Below are 17139 nucleotides of genomic sequence, written 5' to 3'. Positions count from 1 at the left end.
AGGCCCCCATCAGGCTCTCTGCTCAGCCGGGAGTCTGCTTCTCCCCCCAACCCCCGTCAAATAAGTACAAATAAGTACAAGCTTTAAATTAAAAAAAAAAACCTGAGGTTAATAAACATACTCACGTTTACACTTGAGGCCTTCAAAATATGTGTAGATTTAACAAATAACCTCACTTTTCATTATTCTAAAACCAGAAGCAGAACATATAACCCTTCAGGATGGCTAGTATCAAAGGCCATGTGGTTAATCTAGTCTGGACCCTTGGAGAGTGATTCTAAGGTCAGATCCCTGGTAACAAGCTTGCCGGGGTCCTAACTATTTCCCAAGACAGGCCCCTCTGCAGAAAAGAATTCATGTTGTCCCTTGTTGGGGGAGGGGAGGTACTGAAAAGCTTCCTGTGGATGAGTGAGAGAACTGATAAACAGGGAGCATCTTCTAGGCTTAGCTAAAGCAAGGGGGAGGAATGGTGAGGAAAAGAGCCAGGAGGTAAAAACCTACAGTCCTTTGTATGAATTCTTGAACAGTTGTAATTTTGTTTGTCAGGCCCTTATCACCATGATCAGTGAGTAGTAAGAGCCCTATAAAGGCCTGTGTACCTGCCCAGGGCAGCCAGATGGAGGCTGAGGATCCCAGTTTTCTCTGCAAATGGTTTTATGGGGAGCAGAGCAAATCTTGCAGCAGTGTATCCATAGGCTCAGAAGCGTGCCCCCTCGCGATCAGGGAAAGCCAGCCTAGACCAAGTGGAACACACAGAACTGTGGGGAGAGAGGGCATTTATTGACCAACAAGAGGGGGAGGAGCTGAACCCAGGCTCCCCACTCTGTCACATGCCTGTTCTGCCCACCTGGGTGGTGAGTGGGGGCATTCCTAAAGAAGTATAGCCGTTCTTACAATAAATACATTCATTGTGGGGTGGAGGGGGGAGAGGTTGGGTGAAGGGCAGTAAAAATCCATGGGGATTCCACATTCTCAGCTATAAAAATAACAGTCATCCTCACCCAAGGGGGATAGGGGAGCTCAGTCAGGATTTGATTGTCCCATATGGGCCTGGAGACTTCAGAGGCCCCTGGACCCTGAAAGTGCCCCGGTGAGGTAGGACAGGGGTGGGAGCCAAGCATCCAAACTCCCAGCCTCTGCCCTTTGCATAGTTCCAAGAACGGGCTTCATGTGCCAGGTGAGACAGCAGATCTCCTCCCCCTGCTCTGGTCTAGGGGTAGCAAATGCTTGGTCCCCCAAAGGGAGGCTGGCTCATTGCAGTGTTGGTCACCCATCCTAGGGAAATGTCTGAGAGGACAGCTGAACGGGAGACGGCTCTCCCTCTGAAATGTCCACGGACCAAACCCAACAGACAGGTCCGAGGCAGCAAAGGGAGGCTCAGAAATGTATGTGGAAATGTAAGCACATGTGTGTGAAGGGACACGCCTGGGGCTCTGTCTGTCACTCCTGAGAGTGACCAAGGGGATGGGGGTGTTGGCTCACAAGGGCTACACATTAAGGATGAAGAGGGGAATGACACAGTCTTACCTCCCCAGGCTGGCCTGTTCCCAAGCTCTTGCCAAAGAGGTCACTACATGGGTCTGGAACTAGGGGAGAGGACTAGATAGTATGGGATGTGGCAATTGGAAGGGTACCCAAAGTCCAGGAGAGGTGAAATACAAGAATGCACCAGGAGGTGGGGGCGGGGGCCCTGCAGCCCAGCTGATGGACATTCATCCATGTGCACATGTGAATGTACGCAGGGCTCAGGTGGCTCTGGCGGCTGGCAGAGGTCTTGTCTGGTTTCGGGACCATCCAGCACATAGGGCCATGCAGAGGGTGGTGACATTGAGGTCATCTGGACCTGCAGAGCCCTGCCTGGGAGAAAGAGGAAGGGTTTGAGCAGACAAATGGGGCAACCCAGTGCTTGGGTTACGGGAATAGGAACCGGGACCGGGTCTACAGAATACCACGTCCTGAGGGAGTACCCACCTCTGAGGAGCACCGGTTGGCCTGGGCTGCTCACAGATGGGTCTGTGGAGACTGAGGAGGGGGCTTTGGCTGGGCCTGACTCTGCTAGCCCTACAGGGACATCAAAAAGTTGGGAGAAGGGCCTGGAGTTGGGGGGGGTGACGACAGAGTGGCTGTGTGGGGGAAACAGCAGCCCGGCCTGGGGCAGACAGGCTGGCTTGGAAGAGCATTTGTCCTAAGAGGCCGGGCTCAGACAGAGCTCTCGTCCAGGTGCTCCACGAGCTGCGTGTGCTTCCTCTTCTCCAGGATGCGGCTGAGCTCCTCCGTGAACGAGCAGGGCCCCGCTGGCACTCCGTTGTTGCTCTGCCTCAGGAGCACGTAGCTGTTGCCGTTCATCCTGCGCAGCCGGCTGGGCAGAGCCACCAGCCCGTTGGTCAGCTCGGCCGGCGGGGGTGGGGGCGGTGGGGGTGGTGGGGCTGGGGCTCCCTCCCCAGGGATGATCTGGAGGCAGCCACCTTCCAGTCCCCCAGGCCCCTCCCCGTCGTCGCCCTCCTCTTCCTCTCCAGGACACTGGCCTGAAACGGTCTGCAGCTGCACGGCCGAGCCCCCTGCCCGGCCTGCCCGACCCAGAGAGTATTTCCTTCGCCGCCCTCGTCTGCCTCCCTGAAGACAGGCCACGTAGAGGAGGGAGGAAGCTAGAAGGAGGCAGAGGCCGCCAAGTGCAGCGATGGCCAGCACGTAGAGCAGCCTCACGTCAGGCGCCAGCTGCGCCCCGGGTATGGCAGGGGCTTGCGGAGCTGGGGCAGGCGTGGCTGGACGGACGGTGAGGCTGTAGGAGGCCAGCAGGGTGCGGAGGCCGTTCTCCTCGGCATAGCAGCCATAGTTGCCACTGTGCTCAGGCTGTATGTCTGTCACCAGCAGCCCATCCACACCCACACGGTAGCCATGCTGCCCGTCACTCAGGCCCGTGCTCCCATTAAGCAGCCACAAGGCCCGGGCCAGGTTGGATGGCTGGTCACAGGGCAGGAGGACATCATCCCCTCGGAGTACAGAGCGAGTTTTCAGGGGTGGTGGTGGCCCTGGAGGGGGGTGAGAGACAGGAGTGGTCAATGTCTATCTCAGGGAGGGCAATGGAGATGGCAGGCCAGATGGTTCACTGTTAGCGTCCCCAGCAGCAAGCACAGGATCTGGAACCACAGTGACAACTGACAACGGTCTCCTGCACTCATGCTGTCATGTAAGGTTCCCAAGGTTTGCACTGGCTCTTCCCGGTGGTTTCAATTCCTGCTATCCGCCAGCGATTCGTAATCTCAACCTCCAGCGGAGTTCTCTCCTGACTGTCAGACTTGGACATCTTCCGCCTGCAGGGCATCTCGGTGTGAGGCCTCTGGGGCATGGCACATGAACTAAGGCCAAAGCCTCCCTCGAAGACTATACCAGGTCTTTTCCTTGAATTGTCATCGCAGCGAATGGTGCCACTAGCTACTCAGCTGCTTAAGTCAGAAAGAAACCTGGGAGTCTCCTTTGCTTCTCCCTCCCCTTCGCTTTTGTATCTAACTCTCACCAAGACTCTACTTCCAGAATCCGTCTCAGACCTGTTCACTTCTCTTCTTCCCCAACCGGGGAAGCTGGTCCCCTCTGGCCGCCATCTAATCCACTCTCCATGCAGCAGTGGGGTGACCGTGTAAAAACACCATACCAATTATGCCACCCCCCTGCCTCGCCGTGGTCCCTGCCCACTTCTCCAGCCCCTTCTCAAACACACCAAGCCCATCTGCCTGCTGTTCCTTCTGCTGGGGTGTCACGCCCCCTCCTTGCCCTCCACTGGTTCTCTTGCAGGAAAGAGGACAGCAGTGATGAAAAGCACAAACCAGTCGGGCTGCTTGGGGTCAGGTTTGAATTCTGACCCTGTTACTTCCTAGCTTATTAACTCTGGGTGGTTTACTTACTCTCCCTCTACCTCAGAGAGATTGCCTCTCACAGGGATGGGGATCATGGCACCTGTCCCCTGACTGCTGTGAGAGAAAGTGACATGGTGTGTGTGTGTGTGTATTCAGTCAGCGCCTGTCACCAGGAAGTACTCAGTACATGTTAGCTGTGCCTATTAACTTTTGCTCTTCAGGGAGCAGCCCAGTCATCTGATTTTCCTCAGGGAAGTACCCATTATCCTTCAAACCCTTGTCATAGTTGTAAATATTCCTTTTGTAACAAAAACCAATGAAAACAATTATTTGTGTGGCCATTTAATTGCCTGCCCCCCGCCCTCACGTGCCTGTAAGTTCCAGAAGTGACAAAAACTTTCCATCTTGAGCCTGTCTCCTCATTTATGATTCCTTTGGGCAACAACTATCTGTGAAGCACTTACTCTGTGCCAGACTCTGCTAGGACATCCTTGCCGAAAGCCCACAGACGCGGCCGTCCGGAGATACACAGGCACAGGTAAATGACAGTCTGTGCAGCCAGGCCTACTCACATCCATGAAGGTCACTTACCTGAGTCCCTGTGGCCTTCGCAGCCTCGGTTGCCTCTCTCCATGTCCTGTATCAGTGCTGTCCTGGAGGCAGAACCGGGGGAAGTGAGCTTAGTTTTCCCCAGTGGCAGGGTCCCTAAGGCTGTCACCAACTGCCCCCATGTCCTCTACAGCCAGCAGGCCTTCCTCCTCCCCTGGGATCCTGACCCCCCCCCCCCCGCCACCACTCACCTGCTACCCTGGGACCTGCTGAATACAATGCAGGCACGGGTGCTGGGGTCCCAGCCACAGTAGGGGTCCCGGGCCAGGATGCAGTCGTAGCAGGAGCGGTAGCGGGAGCAGCTAGACAGTGGTAGCTGGATGACTCCACTAGGGGCCCCCACGTAGAGGCTATGCTGGGAGCCAGAGAGGAAAGCTGGTTGGCAACACCCCCGGCTCCCACCTACAGATACACACAGCCACTGCCCAGCCACCCACTCCCTCTCCCTACTCTGGCAAGGCCACATTGAGGATCATGAATCAGAGTCTACCTGCACTGGAGAGATGACCAGATTTTCCACGGACTGGGGCTCCTTGAACACTTGCGTCTCTTCGATAATGTGCATCCCAGAGCCCAGCACCACGGCCTTGTGGATCCAGCCATCAGCTGGTATGGAGAGGACAGAGAGTCAGAACCCAAAGACAGAATCTGGTTCCGGTCCCCTGCAATAGCCTGATGGGAGCGGCTCCGGAGTCATGAGATCAGGGACAAGGATTCAGCCAGAAGTTCCTCAGGACACTGGGAATTCTGGGCTAGTCATGGCAGAAATTACTGGGTTCACAAGCATTAGTGATCAGGGTCCAATATCATGGTGTTTGGTGACAAGAGTCAGAAGTCACCCAGAGCCAGTGGTCACCAGGGGCCAGCAGTGAGTGTTCACTGAAGAATCAATATCAATGGTCACCAGGGACTTGTGATCAAAAGTCATCCAGGGGATTAGCAGTCAACGAGGGTCAAGGACTCGGTTACCTAAGGGCTCAGAGCAGGGCTCAGAAGTACCTGTGCCCAGAAAGAGCAGGTCGTAGGTGGGCCCAGCGGGTGTGGAGACAGGAGTCCCTGTGAGGTGCGTGTAGCGCACGTTTCGCTTGAGCAGCAGGGGCCTTCCACGTGTGGGCACCACAGGCCGGGCCATCAGCGGGTGCAACTTCACAAAGTCCAGGACCAGGGACGGCAAATCCTGGGATGAGTTGTAGCCACGTGTGCGCAGTGAATCTGTGATGCACTGGGGCAGGGGACAGAGGTGGCGAGCTCAGGAATCTATTGCCTGACCATCCCTCGCCAGCCCCAAGGCTAGATCCTTCTGCCCCTCCCAGGGGTTCTGTCTACCCAGGGCAGACCCCAGACTTGGGCACTCACTGAGCCAGGCCGAGGCTCTGGCACCCCACCCTCATAGCGGCCCCAGCGCCGGGCACCATCCTGGTACTCCATGTAGGGACCTGCGAAGACAGCCTGCACCTCGGCCAGGTCGTAGCGGCAGATGGCTGAGGCCTCTAGGGTCTTCCTAGGAAGGGACACAGGGGAGGGGGTTGAGCCACATGGAGTGGAGCCTGTCCCCTGCCCCCTGCCCTTCCTGGAGCCTGCTGTTACCCTGGCTGACCCCAGCTCTAGGCCTCAGGGCCTCCCCTAAGGGTGAGGAGGCCACTGTGGCCTCTGGCCCCAGGCTACCTGGGTGCACCTGAAATCCTCTCTCTGCAGCCAGCCTCCCCACAAGGGATCCTAGTGTACCCTCACTGACCTCTGCCCCAGCCCCCACACTGTCCCCAGTTCCTCCTCTCCCCACTGTCCCTGCACTGACCACTGGGTGGTCAGCGTGAAGGCCGCGTAGAAGTGTGTGCGGGCTGAGGTGTCGGCGTCCAGGCTGCAGACAGCACGGAGCAGCTCATACTGTGGAATGTGGCAGACGAGACGCGCCTTAAGGAAGGATGTCCACTTCTTCTGCAAGATCTTCTTTCCTCCCAGGTCTCCCTGAGGAGGTAGGGGCACAGGGTCAGGGGTCAGGGTCAGAGGTTCAGCTTCTACACTCTTGCCCTGAACCTGGTCCTACTCACCTTGCACACACGGGCCACGCGGGCCACACGGTGGCTGTTGCGGCTCTGAGCAAAGCTGCTGGGGCCCTCGTCAGTGGCACGCTCCGTGAAGAAGTAGTAAACCTTGTCATCGTCCCCCACGGCGCTGGCCTTGCTCTCCCGCACCAGGACAGAGAACACAAACTCAGCATCTGTGGGTCAGGCAGTTCAAATGGCCTCTGAGACAGGCTGGGGATCCCCTCCACTACGGCCCTCACTCAGCACCGCACAGGAATAGACAGGTGCAGCCGGGAATTTTGGGAGGGGATGGCCCAGTGCCACAGCGAGTGAAGATGAAGAAACAGTTCCCTGCCCCCCATCACTCTGCGCCTCATCCCCCTGACCGTTGAGCCACTGCATGGGTGCCTCCTCCGTCCTCAGGGCGTGCGGGTGACGGCTCCGGCGGATGTCAGGGACGCTCCGGAATTCATACCGCGTGGCTGTGTAGAGGCCTCCATCTGGAGCAGAGACGGGCCGAGCATGACACACGCCACATACCACAAGGCACATAACCCACATGGGCGGTGAGTCCTCGCAAGGAGATCCATGTCCCACAAACCGCATGCTGGTGGGACAGGGGGTGGGGGGAGTGCAAGCTCACCAATGACGAGGCCTGTGAAGCCACGGGCTGGGTCATAAGGACACTTCTCCTTCCCCTCTTCGAAGCTTGCTGGCAAGGTGAAGGCTTCAGCATCCTGCGGGAAGATGGGGCCAGAAGTCAGTGGTCTCGAGGACAGGCAGAGGCTGTGGCCCAAGGTCAGACCAGTCTGGGGCCACGGACCAGAGCCCGGGGGCCTGGGACTCGCAGTCAGGGCGGGGGCAGCCATACTCACAATGGCCGCGCAGAGGGGCTGGAAGGCATGAGTCCCGCACGCGTAGAAGTGGGTGGCGTTGAGCCGCTGAAGGAATCGCACGTGGTTGAAGCACTCCGTCTGTGGGGTGGGTGGGGGAGGGCTGTGAGCCCCCAGCCTGCTTAGAGGCCTTTCCCATGAATCAATCCAGCTTTGTCATCCAGCTCTTGCCCCCGCCCACGGGACATGGCTCTTTCTGAGATCCCAGTGGGCCTGCTCACTGCCCCGGACACAGAACTTTCCTTGGAACTCACTGTCTTTTGGCTTCCCAGTGGCATGACCTCTCTTCTCGGCTTCTGTCTCACTGTTAGGATTATCTGAAATACTCTGCGAGCTTCGCTTGCATTGCCTGAAGTCCCCTGCACGCCCAGCTCTGGGGCCCCCAGGGCTCCCGCCACCTTGAGACGTTTCTCTCACATCTCCTTCTCAGCAGTGTCCCTCTGTCCTGGAGCCCCCCTGCCCCCCGACACTCTTTGGGGTGATACTACAAAAATCTGTCTCCAGGCTCTGGCCCTCTCTCCACCTGATAGCCCACAGACACACCAAACTCACCAGGTCACAAACCAAGCTCATTCCCTCCTCCCTAACCCGCATCTTCCCTCCTAAACCTGTTCATCCAGTCTTTCCCACCTCACTTCATCCATCCAACCTATTTCTCAGTCCAGACACCAAGAGTCAGCCTTGCTGCCTCCCACTCCTTCACCCCCATGTTCAGTTCTTCTCCAGGATTCTCTGTCATGTCTCCTGACGTGGTCCCCTTCCCCTCCACCTCCACCACCCCAGTCCATGTCACCGCTGCCTCTTCCCTGGACAAAGGTAGAGACTGCCTGACTGTTCTCCCAAGCTTCTGCCGCTCTGTGAAAGCTACTTATTTATTCAGTGAATGAGGAATACATGCATGCAGTGTAAAATTCAAAAGGTACAAAGGGATATGTTGTAAACAGAGCATCTCCTTTTATCCCTGTTGCCTTCAAAGGGGACTGCTGTTACCACTGTCTGCAGTCTCCTTCCAGAGATAGTCTACCCGTCAGCACCCTCCGGCAACCCACTTTCCAAGGCATATTTTAAAAAATGTAAACCAAATCATGTCACTGCTGTATTTAAAAAAACTCTGGTGGCTCAGCAGAGTCCTGAACCAAGGGTCCCACCACTTCTGCCCCTTCCTCACTCCCTCCAGGCACACTGCTCTTCTTTGCCCATTAAACGCCTTAAGCTGAGGATCTCTTGACTTCTTTGCTTTGTTAATGATCCCTCCTCCTGCCGGTACCCAGGGTTTGAAGCCATGCAGGTCTCTTTGTCTCATCCCAGTCCCTCCCTCGGTGTATCTCTCCCTCCTCTCCACTAGCCTGCTCAGCCTCCTTCCTCTGACCCCCAGGATACCCCCAACCCCCATTGCCTTTCCTGCCTCCAGATTCACTCTAGTTTAATTCATCTAGTGCTTGGGGCTGGATTAATATTCTTCTAGGAGTGCTTCCCCAAGATGTTTACATAACAAAGGGGTGGGGGTGAGGGAGGAATTCTGTGGTCAAATAAGTTGGAAACCATGGCGAAAACATATCAGGGGACTTTTCAGAGCCTTAAGAATATTGCTGTGCATTGTGGGATTGAGCATACAGCCCTTCCCAAACTCATGTGACCATTAAACCCTTCTTTTTAAAAATTAATGTTCCTTAGGGGCGCCTGGGCGGCTCAGTCATTAAGCGTCTGCCTTCGGCTCAGGTCATAATCCCAGGGTCCTGGAATCGAGCCCCGCATCGCATTGCATCGCATCGCATCGGGCTCCCTGCTCAACAGGAAGCCTGCTTCTCCCTCTCCCACTTGCCCTGCTTGTGTTCCCTCTCTCGCTGTGTCTCTCTCTGTCAAACAAATAAATAAAATCTTAAAAAAAAAAAAAAATGTAGTGTTCCTCAGAACATGCCTTGGGAAATGTTCTCCTAAAGCCTTGCTACCTGAAGTGGGGCTTGGGGACCAGCAGCATCTGTTTCCTCTGGAAGCTTGTTAAAATTGCTGAATCTTGGGCCCTTCCCCAGGCTTACTGAGCTAGCATCTGCATTTATAACATACCTAGGGGCTTCATGCGCACACTAAAGTTTGAGAGTCTGTCAACGGCCAAATGGTGAGGGTGTCCATTGTCACAGAATAAAACCCATCCCCCAGCTGGGCACTTACAGTGCTCCATGACCCGGGCTCCTCCTGCCTCACCAGCCCCACTTTCTACCCACGCTGCATGCTGGACCAGCAGGCATCTTTGATGGAGTCTCTTAGAGATGCCTCTTTAAAGATTTATTTTATTTTAGAGAGAGAGAGCACGAGTGGGTGGATGGGCAGAGCAGGTAGAGGGGCAGAGGGAGAGGGAGAGGGGAAGCAGACTCCCCACTGAGCGCCAGCCCCAGGAACCAGAGGGGCCGGAGGTGAGCGGGGAGTTCGATGCGGGGCTTCATCTCAAGACCCTGAGATCATGACCTGAGCTGAAACCAAGAGTCAGACCTCAAAGGACTGAGCCACCTGGGGGCCCCTAGAGGTGCCTCTTTAAACATAGCTAATCCCAACACCACCCTAGACCTACTGAATTAGAATCCTTGGGCCAGGGAATGTGTTTATTCTTTTCTTTTCTTTTCTTTTTTTAAGTAATCTCAATGTCCAACATGGTGCTTGAACTCATGACCCCAAGATCAAGAGTCAGCCAGGGCCCCTGGGAATGTGTATTCTTAAAAAGCTCTCCAGATGCATCTGTTCCACAGGCCTACATGGTGCCCCTGCAGACACCCTGTTCTTTAGCCGGAAAGCTCTAGCAATTCACTGCTCCGCTCCACGGGATCCTGGGTACTTGACCAATTCCCTCACCAAACCTTGTTTTTTACATCTGGAAAATGGAGGATAAAACGATTTCATAGGGTTATTTTGGAATTAGGAGATCCAACAGCTAAGTCAGCATTTATTAGAGATTACTATTGCTCTCCTGATTATTATTCAGGAGCCCAGGAGAGAGTAAGATGCCACTACAGGCCAAGCTAGTCGGTCACCAGATGTTTGGACTGTAAGTGCTGCACCTAGGGCCTGCTGCTCCGGCTACACTCACATGCCTGTTGTGGTTGTTGAGACTGCCTGGCTGATCTGTACCTCTCCATTTGCATCCCCACCAACCCTGACCAGATGAAGAGAAAGAAGGAAGGAAGGAACTGGGGACAGGGCAGACCACATACCTGGTTGTTTTTCCCTTTCTGATGGCATTTGCTTTGCATCTCTGGGGAGGCCTCCCAGCGGATCTGGAGACAGGAAAAGGAATGGGCTGATGTGCTGACCCCAGTACCCTCGTCTTTCACCATCATCTGTGGGACCAGGTGACAGGACTCTAGGGAACAGGGGAAACTGGGGTACAGGTAAGTTTCAGGAGTGACCCTGGATGGTAAAGGAGACCTGGCTTGGGAAGAGCAGTGCTATCTGACCAGAGGGCTATGGAAGGCTGGCAGGGCTTCCAGGAAATTGAGGTCCCAGGGAGCTGGATAAAGTTGGAGACCTTCTGGGTGGTCCAGGTTCTAGGGGCTAACCTCTTTGTGCGCCCCATCTCCTATGTCACGGGCATTGAGAGAGAACAGGGCACCTCGGGCTCCAACCAGCAGTCTTGCAGAGGACTCCTCCAGCAGCAGTGTTGAGTAGTTCTGAGCTTGACCCTTGAAGTGCCGGGTCCTAGAGAGCTCTGGGGAGAGTGGGAGCAGTAAGCCCAGCTCTGGGGCTGCCTCTCTACTCTCAGACGTGGCTCCAGCTGCCTTTCAAAGTTGCAGCGGGTTGGGGGGGGGTGTCTAACCTTCATAGGGGATGGTCATCCGCGGGGTGGCATCTAGTTCTCTGGATGGTCTCCGCAATGAGGGTCCAGGGACGGCTGTTGCTGTGAGGAAGCTCAGGAAGAGGGGCCAGAGCCTCCCCCACATTTTCCTGGGGAGGCCCACACTGGTAAGAACCCCAAGGCGAGCCAGGGTCAGAGCCACAGGGGTCAGTCACAGGGGTCAAGGTCCAGAGAGGTCACTTGGAAGGTCAGGGGTCATGGGGCCAGGGAGGGTCCTGGAATCGAGGGGACATGGAATCACAGGGTTGTGTGGCCATGGAATCCCAGGTTAGAGGTCAGAGGGAGGGATGGATCACACACTGCCTTTCTGTATCAAATACAAACTCCATGGTGGGAGGGAGTTGTTGTAGGGTCATAGAGGGGTTGTAGGTCACTGATGGGATCACCCTGCCCCGACAGAAGGACTAGTCCTGGTTCTCTGAGGTCCGTTTTCTAAAGAAAAAAACAGGAAAAAAAGCTCTTTGATCTGTATGTGGGTAGAAGGTAGAAGGCATCATCCCGAGACTTCAGGGGGCACCTGTGGGCGAAGACCCCCAGAATCCCACGTCAGGATCACCTCACTGTCACTCTGTCTACCTCTCTGCTCTGATGCAAAGTTGGGTGGAACTTGCCCTCTTTACAAGACCCTAGATTCCTCCCAGCCCAAACCCAAAGTAATGGTCCTCCTCTGATCAAGTCAGAAGCTAAGCTAGGCCTCCATCTCGACTGGAGCTCCGTTTTCAGGGAGAACGCCTTCTCTTAGCAACAGTGAGTCCGAACTTGGGGCAGCAGCTGCCCTGGCTGCCTGCGGGGGTGCCTTACTCCAGAAGGCTTGGGCAGAGACATTTAATGGGCCTTTGTTTATTTTGTCCCGTTTTCCCTTTGTTTTTTCTTTTCCCTGGCCTGAGCACTCCCTCTGGAATTTCTCTTTAATTAGACGCTTCTCCTCCTCAGCATTCCTCTCCGAGAGGGTGCACATCTCTACTCTGCCCATGCGAGTCCATACTGCACCCGCTGGCCAGGCATCCACACGTGCCCCTGCCTGCAAACAGGCACTCATAGACATGGCGGCGGGTGGGGGGGGGTGTTGGTCTCTGGGCCCTGGGGGCCACCTCTCCTGGCACAGCTTGGAGACTATTCCCACACCTGGACCCTTAAGCCAACCAGCTGGGGATGGGGTAGAAGTAGGTGGCAGGCCTTCTGCGACCCCTGTAATAGGCCTGACATCCGAGCTGGCTCTTGAAAGCTTCCTTGACGAGGCCAGATGTAAAGCAAGCCTGACCCACTCAGTCTCATCAGACACCCACAGACAGGGCCACAGGGGCCACTGGCCTCTCCCCTCCTTTCCAGGTCAAATATTAACTATGTGGCCTTGAAGAGAGGGGAAGGACCAGGAACTGGCCAGAAGGAGAACAGAAATTTGGAGCATTTATTTAAGAGGTAAAGGTCAGCATTGTAGAGGTCAGAGCCCAGGGGGTAGAATGTAGTATAAGTGGAGAGAAGAGGGTCCTTGGACCACAGAAAGGGCATCAGCTCCTCGTTTGGGGGCTGGGCAGCAGGAAGTCACAGGCAAACTGCCCATGCCCCGCCTCTCACTGTGGAGGCACACCTGTTTATCTTTGGGGCCTCCTATTTGCTTAGTGCGGAAGCAGGGGGTGGAGGTTGGGGGGGGCAGCGGAGAGCCCTATGGCTACGAGGTATCAGCCCTAGGATTGGGCAGGAGGAACACACCCTAGGTCAGAGGAACCACTCTGATTGTGGCTCATGGCAAAAGTCACGCATAATCCAGAGAGGTGTGACACGCACGCAATAGGTGCACATACACACATGTTCACAGGGCTGTGAACACGTGTACTCACAGGAGAGTCATGCAAACGTACATTCACAGGGAGGTTTGTCCATGCATATGTTCATGTAAAAGCCTGCCAGATGTGTTCACACACATTGACAAATAAGGTTGTATTCACATCCACTCATTCAGCAGGTCACACAGCCTCAGAGATTGACAAGAAAGGTTATAAAGCCACACACGTGCATCTGAAGGATTGTACACCTATTCACAGAAAGATCCAGCGCATACACACATTTGTGTAGGGACATGCACATAAACCCACCAATACAGTGGATCAGGCATGTTCATGTTCACAGAAGGGTCGAGTAAGTGTGTGTTCACACAGTACTTAAACACAGTATTACATGTATGCAGAGACAAGCATATGTACAAACAGGGGTCCAGATCTCACTGCAGGCTTGGAGGCTATCGGTGCCTACTGAGGTGCAGAGCTTCCCTCCCTTCCCGAAAGTCCTAATTTTAAGGCCAGATTCCAAGTGTGTGTGTAGTGATGTGGGGAGGCATCTGACCTCCGATGCTCAGATGGGATGGGCCTCTCTGCAAAGGAGGGGAGGGGTACCTAACCCAGGTGGAAGGAGGCCCCTAGCTTTAGCAAAGGAAAGATGGAGTGGATGGTGTAACTTAGCGGTGCTCTACTCCGATGTATACACCGCTGTTCGAAATGTGGGAGCTGGGCAGAGGCTCCCAGCCCCCATTTATTTAACCTGTTGGGAGGGCGGGCGGGGCTAAACGAGGGGGCGGAGCTGCTGCCCTCCCTCCCCCAGTGGCCACAAGGCTTCAAGGTCTCCAGTCCACACCCCACACTCCACCCCCAGTACCACAGTTTGGGTTCCTCCCCAGGTCCAGTCCCCTGAACTCTGGTCACCTTCCGAATATTAGATCCTAGGGCTGAAGAAATTGAGGAGGGGAGAAGCCCCTCCCCACAAAACAGGATCGATGTGGGATCAGCAGGCTCTCGACCTTCATCCCAGATGTCCACCTGCTTAGTGTAGGCGGCATTACCCTCTGCCCAGTAGGATGGCCGTCTCTTCTGGCCTGAGAGCCCCTCCCCCGCTACGCTCTCCTTCCACCACCCTGCACAGTCCGCAGGTCTTCCCTCTCCTCAGATCTGATCTCAGTCTCTACTGCTGCAGCTCGAGGACAAGCTCTCCTTCGATCCTGCTGGACGCCAGGAGACGTGACCCAGATCCCAGGGAACACTGTTCGCCACGCGGGTCCCCGCCCCGCGCCGGTCCCCGACTCCGCGGTGGCGGGTCTGCTTCCAGCACGGCCCGAGGCCTGGCCCGCGCCCCTCCAGAGCCTTTATGCGGGACCGGGAGACTTGCCGGCGAGAAAGGCCTGGCCCAGCCTGGAGGGTGGAATGGACATGGGGAAGGCCTGGCCTGCCCTCCGCGCCCCCCGCCCCAGGCCCCGCCACTGCCGCCCGCACTCCCTGCCTCTCACCTTTGCGCTCGGATCCCGGGCCATAGAGACTGCGATGCGCTGCTCCGCGGCCCCACAGCACCAGCTGCGGGAGGAAGGGGCCGCGGCCGGAGGCGGGGCGGGGGGTGGTGGAGGCGGAGCCGGGGGTGGGGCGGGGGCTAGAAGGCGGGGTCAGGGAGGCGGGGCCGACTGGGTGGGGTGCAGGGAAGGGCGCCGCTCTCTTCTTTAGCGCCCCCCACCTTACACAATAGAGAAGGTTTGAGGCCGAGACTCCCACGGCCTCCGGGCATCTGGCGTCCTCCGCCCCCTAGGGCCGTGGCCCCCTAGTGGTGGCTTTATCATCCCATGAGCTCTCGATGGGCTTAAAGCCCACCTTCCCTCTCCTCTCTCCCTAGGACCCCTCTGACTTACCTAGTGCTGGGGACTTACAAACCTCTCCTCTGGGGGCTTAACTTTCCGAAGGCCCTCTGACCTGTCCTCTAATCTGGACCTCACTTCTTGCGCTCCTGCCACCCTCTTCTGCTCTCTGCCTAGGGTGCAGTGGGCCACAGTACGTGCGGCCAAGCATTGGGGCAACTCTGAACACAGAACGGGGTCTGGATTCCCAGCTCAAGAGCCTCCAGCTGCTTGGTCCTTCAGCTTTAAGTCTGAGTAAGTCGGGCTTGGAGGGATGAAGTAACAGCTTGGCCAGAAGTTCACAGAGACAATGCTGTTTTTCCCAATAAGTAAGCCACAGTGGTTTGCGCTTGTCCACTCAACCAAACCTTACAATAACTGGGGTTTACCTCCTCAGGGACTGGGTCACTCAGTAACTGCCTTTCCTTCCAGCTCATGTTCAACATCATTCTTACTCCAGGTCTTCCAGTGAACTCTCCTCATAGGCAATCAGATATCCTGTCCCTCTGTGGCTCAATCACCTCACCTATAAGAAAACTAGGAAGCCCCCCTCAGAATCGACTCCCCAACCAGGGGAGATCCGGGATGGTCCTCCCATGCAAACTTTGTGCTGCAGGTTCCCAGCAACTCAGACTATACCTTTGCCTCACGGGTTGTCAAACCCTCTAGGGTTTGAATCAAACCAGGGCTGTAGCCATGACCTGGCCTGATCCTCCCCCTTCCCTCATCCATTCCAGTATTGTAATAGGCCCAAGACCAGGACTAAAATGAGGAAGGCGACAGGGACACAGATAACTGACTCTTGCATGTGCCTAGGAGTCAGAGCTCTGGCGAGGCAGGGGTTAGGAGAACAGGCAGATACACACTGGCCTGAAGGAGGGTGAACAAGATTCAAATGGCTCTGTCATTATTGAACTAAAAGGACTCTGGGAAAGGACTCTGGGAAAGACATGCCATCGCTCTTTCCTGAATTCCCCACAGCTCAGTTTGGCACTTCATCATAGTCTCGTAGTTTGGGCTGCCGTGTATGACTGCAGATCGCTAGACAGCAGGGCCCACGCTACACTTCCGCCTCCCCCAGCACTCTGTAAATAGGATGTGTGTATGTGAAGGGGGCGGTAGCTGGGAGAAATGCTTATGTTAAAGTGTACACACACTCTTAGACTAGCCAGCTTCATTTTAAAAACTGTACCCCCTTTCTATCCTGAGGGATTCATAGCTCCATTTTATAGATGAGAAAACAGGCTCTAAGAGGTTAAGTGGCTGGCCTTGAAATTCTTTCTTGTTTATAGAGAGGATAATCAGTTCTGGAAAAGCCTGAGAAGAGGGAAATGGGGTACACCTGAAGGGGAATTATCAAAGGCATAAGTGTGCAAGTTTGTGCACAGATGTGTACTGGAGGAGAAGGCAGAAAGGGGTATGAAAGAGAAAGGGGAATTTAATGTGATGGGATGGGAAGGTTGCTAGTGGGAAACAGAAGGGAAAAGTCAGCAAATAGTTTGGGAGAGACCACAGAAGAAAATCCTAATAGAGAAAGGAAGTCCAGGAAAGACATGGCTAAGAAAAATAAGTCTGCAGTCCTGTGGGAAAGTGGGTTGGGGGCAGGAGTGGGAGACAGCGGAGGGAGGGCGGGAAGATGGCTAGCCCTGCAGTACCAGGCAGGAGATTGGACCACAGGGGCCCAGTGGGCTACACGACAGAGCTCCTCCTGTTCTCATAGAACTCATGGTGCCCACTTCAGGTCCTTGTGCAGCTGCAGTGATCAGGTGGCGGGTTTAGCATCCCACTCGCGCCTACACCCTGTGAGGCAAGCCTTTCTCCTCAAAGGTGCCCAGAAGGCAGACTCAGAACCTCACACGTTTCAAATGAACAAAATGTGTAAGTGACAATGTGGAATCCCAACAGGGCGCTTGCAGAGCTGTAGCTGAGCAGTTACGGAAGGATCCTGATAATAGAGATTTACATCACAATCCATTTCTCTCTGCCGTTCTCCACTTGAGGCTCTGAACCTAATGATCGGATGGGATGGCAATTAAACGAACTTTCTGTAGAAAGCCCGACAATGCTCTTCTCTGCAAATCAAGCTGATAAAATATGAATGAGGGGAATACTGACAGTGGAAGAGACTCAAAATCAAAGGAAGAAATGAATCCTAACCTAGCCACTGACTTTGTGTCCTGGGACACAGGCAGGGCATTCTGTGAGCAGGTTTTTCCTCAGCCTTCAAGTCACTACCCTGGCTGCTTCCCAGGGCGGCTAGGAGAGGATC

General features: G+C 55.3%; 1 protein-coding gene across 2 annotated transcripts; it reads right to left on the bottom strand.

The window, feature by feature from the left end:
• Positions 1 to 9: 9 nt before the first annotated feature.
• LOC111145166 (semaphorin 4G) lies at positions 10 to 14588 on the bottom strand. Of its 2 annotated transcripts, XM_022499869.1 has the most exons (15): positions 14496 to 14588; positions 11183 to 11653; positions 10926 to 11074; positions 10581 to 10643; positions 7360 to 7458; positions 7128 to 7221; positions 6871 to 6984; positions 6509 to 6678; positions 6256 to 6425; positions 5817 to 5961; positions 5460 to 5682; positions 4951 to 5066; positions 4652 to 4815; positions 4443 to 4504; positions 10 to 3029 (listed from the first exon to the last, which is right to left on the bottom strand). In XM_022499869.1, the coding sequence occupies exons 2-15, from the start codon at positions 11304 to 11306 to the stop codon at positions 2200 to 2202; spliced, it is 2523 nt and encodes an 840-aa protein (XP_022355577.1). In that variant the 5' UTR covers positions 11307 to 11653; positions 14496 to 14588; the 3' UTR covers positions 10 to 2199. The 2 variants fall into 2 exon arrangements, with proteins under 2 accessions (XP_022355577.1, XP_022355576.1); XM_022499868.1 differs by lacking the exon at positions 14496 to 14588 and having other exon boundaries at positions 11183 to 11663.
• Positions 14589 to 17139: the final 2551 nt, after the last annotated feature.

This window comes from Enhydra lutris, unplaced genomic scaffold, assembly GCF_002288905.1.
Source record: "Enhydra lutris kenyoni isolate GAN:26980312 unplaced genomic scaffold, ASM228890v2 scaffoldscaffold12, whole genome shotgun sequence".
Classification (NCBI taxonomy): Eukaryota; Metazoa; Chordata; class Mammalia; order Carnivora; family Mustelidae; genus Enhydra; species Enhydra lutris.
The sequence above is the reverse complement of the archived record's forward strand: the minus strand, read 5'-3'. Positions and strand labels throughout refer to the sequence as shown.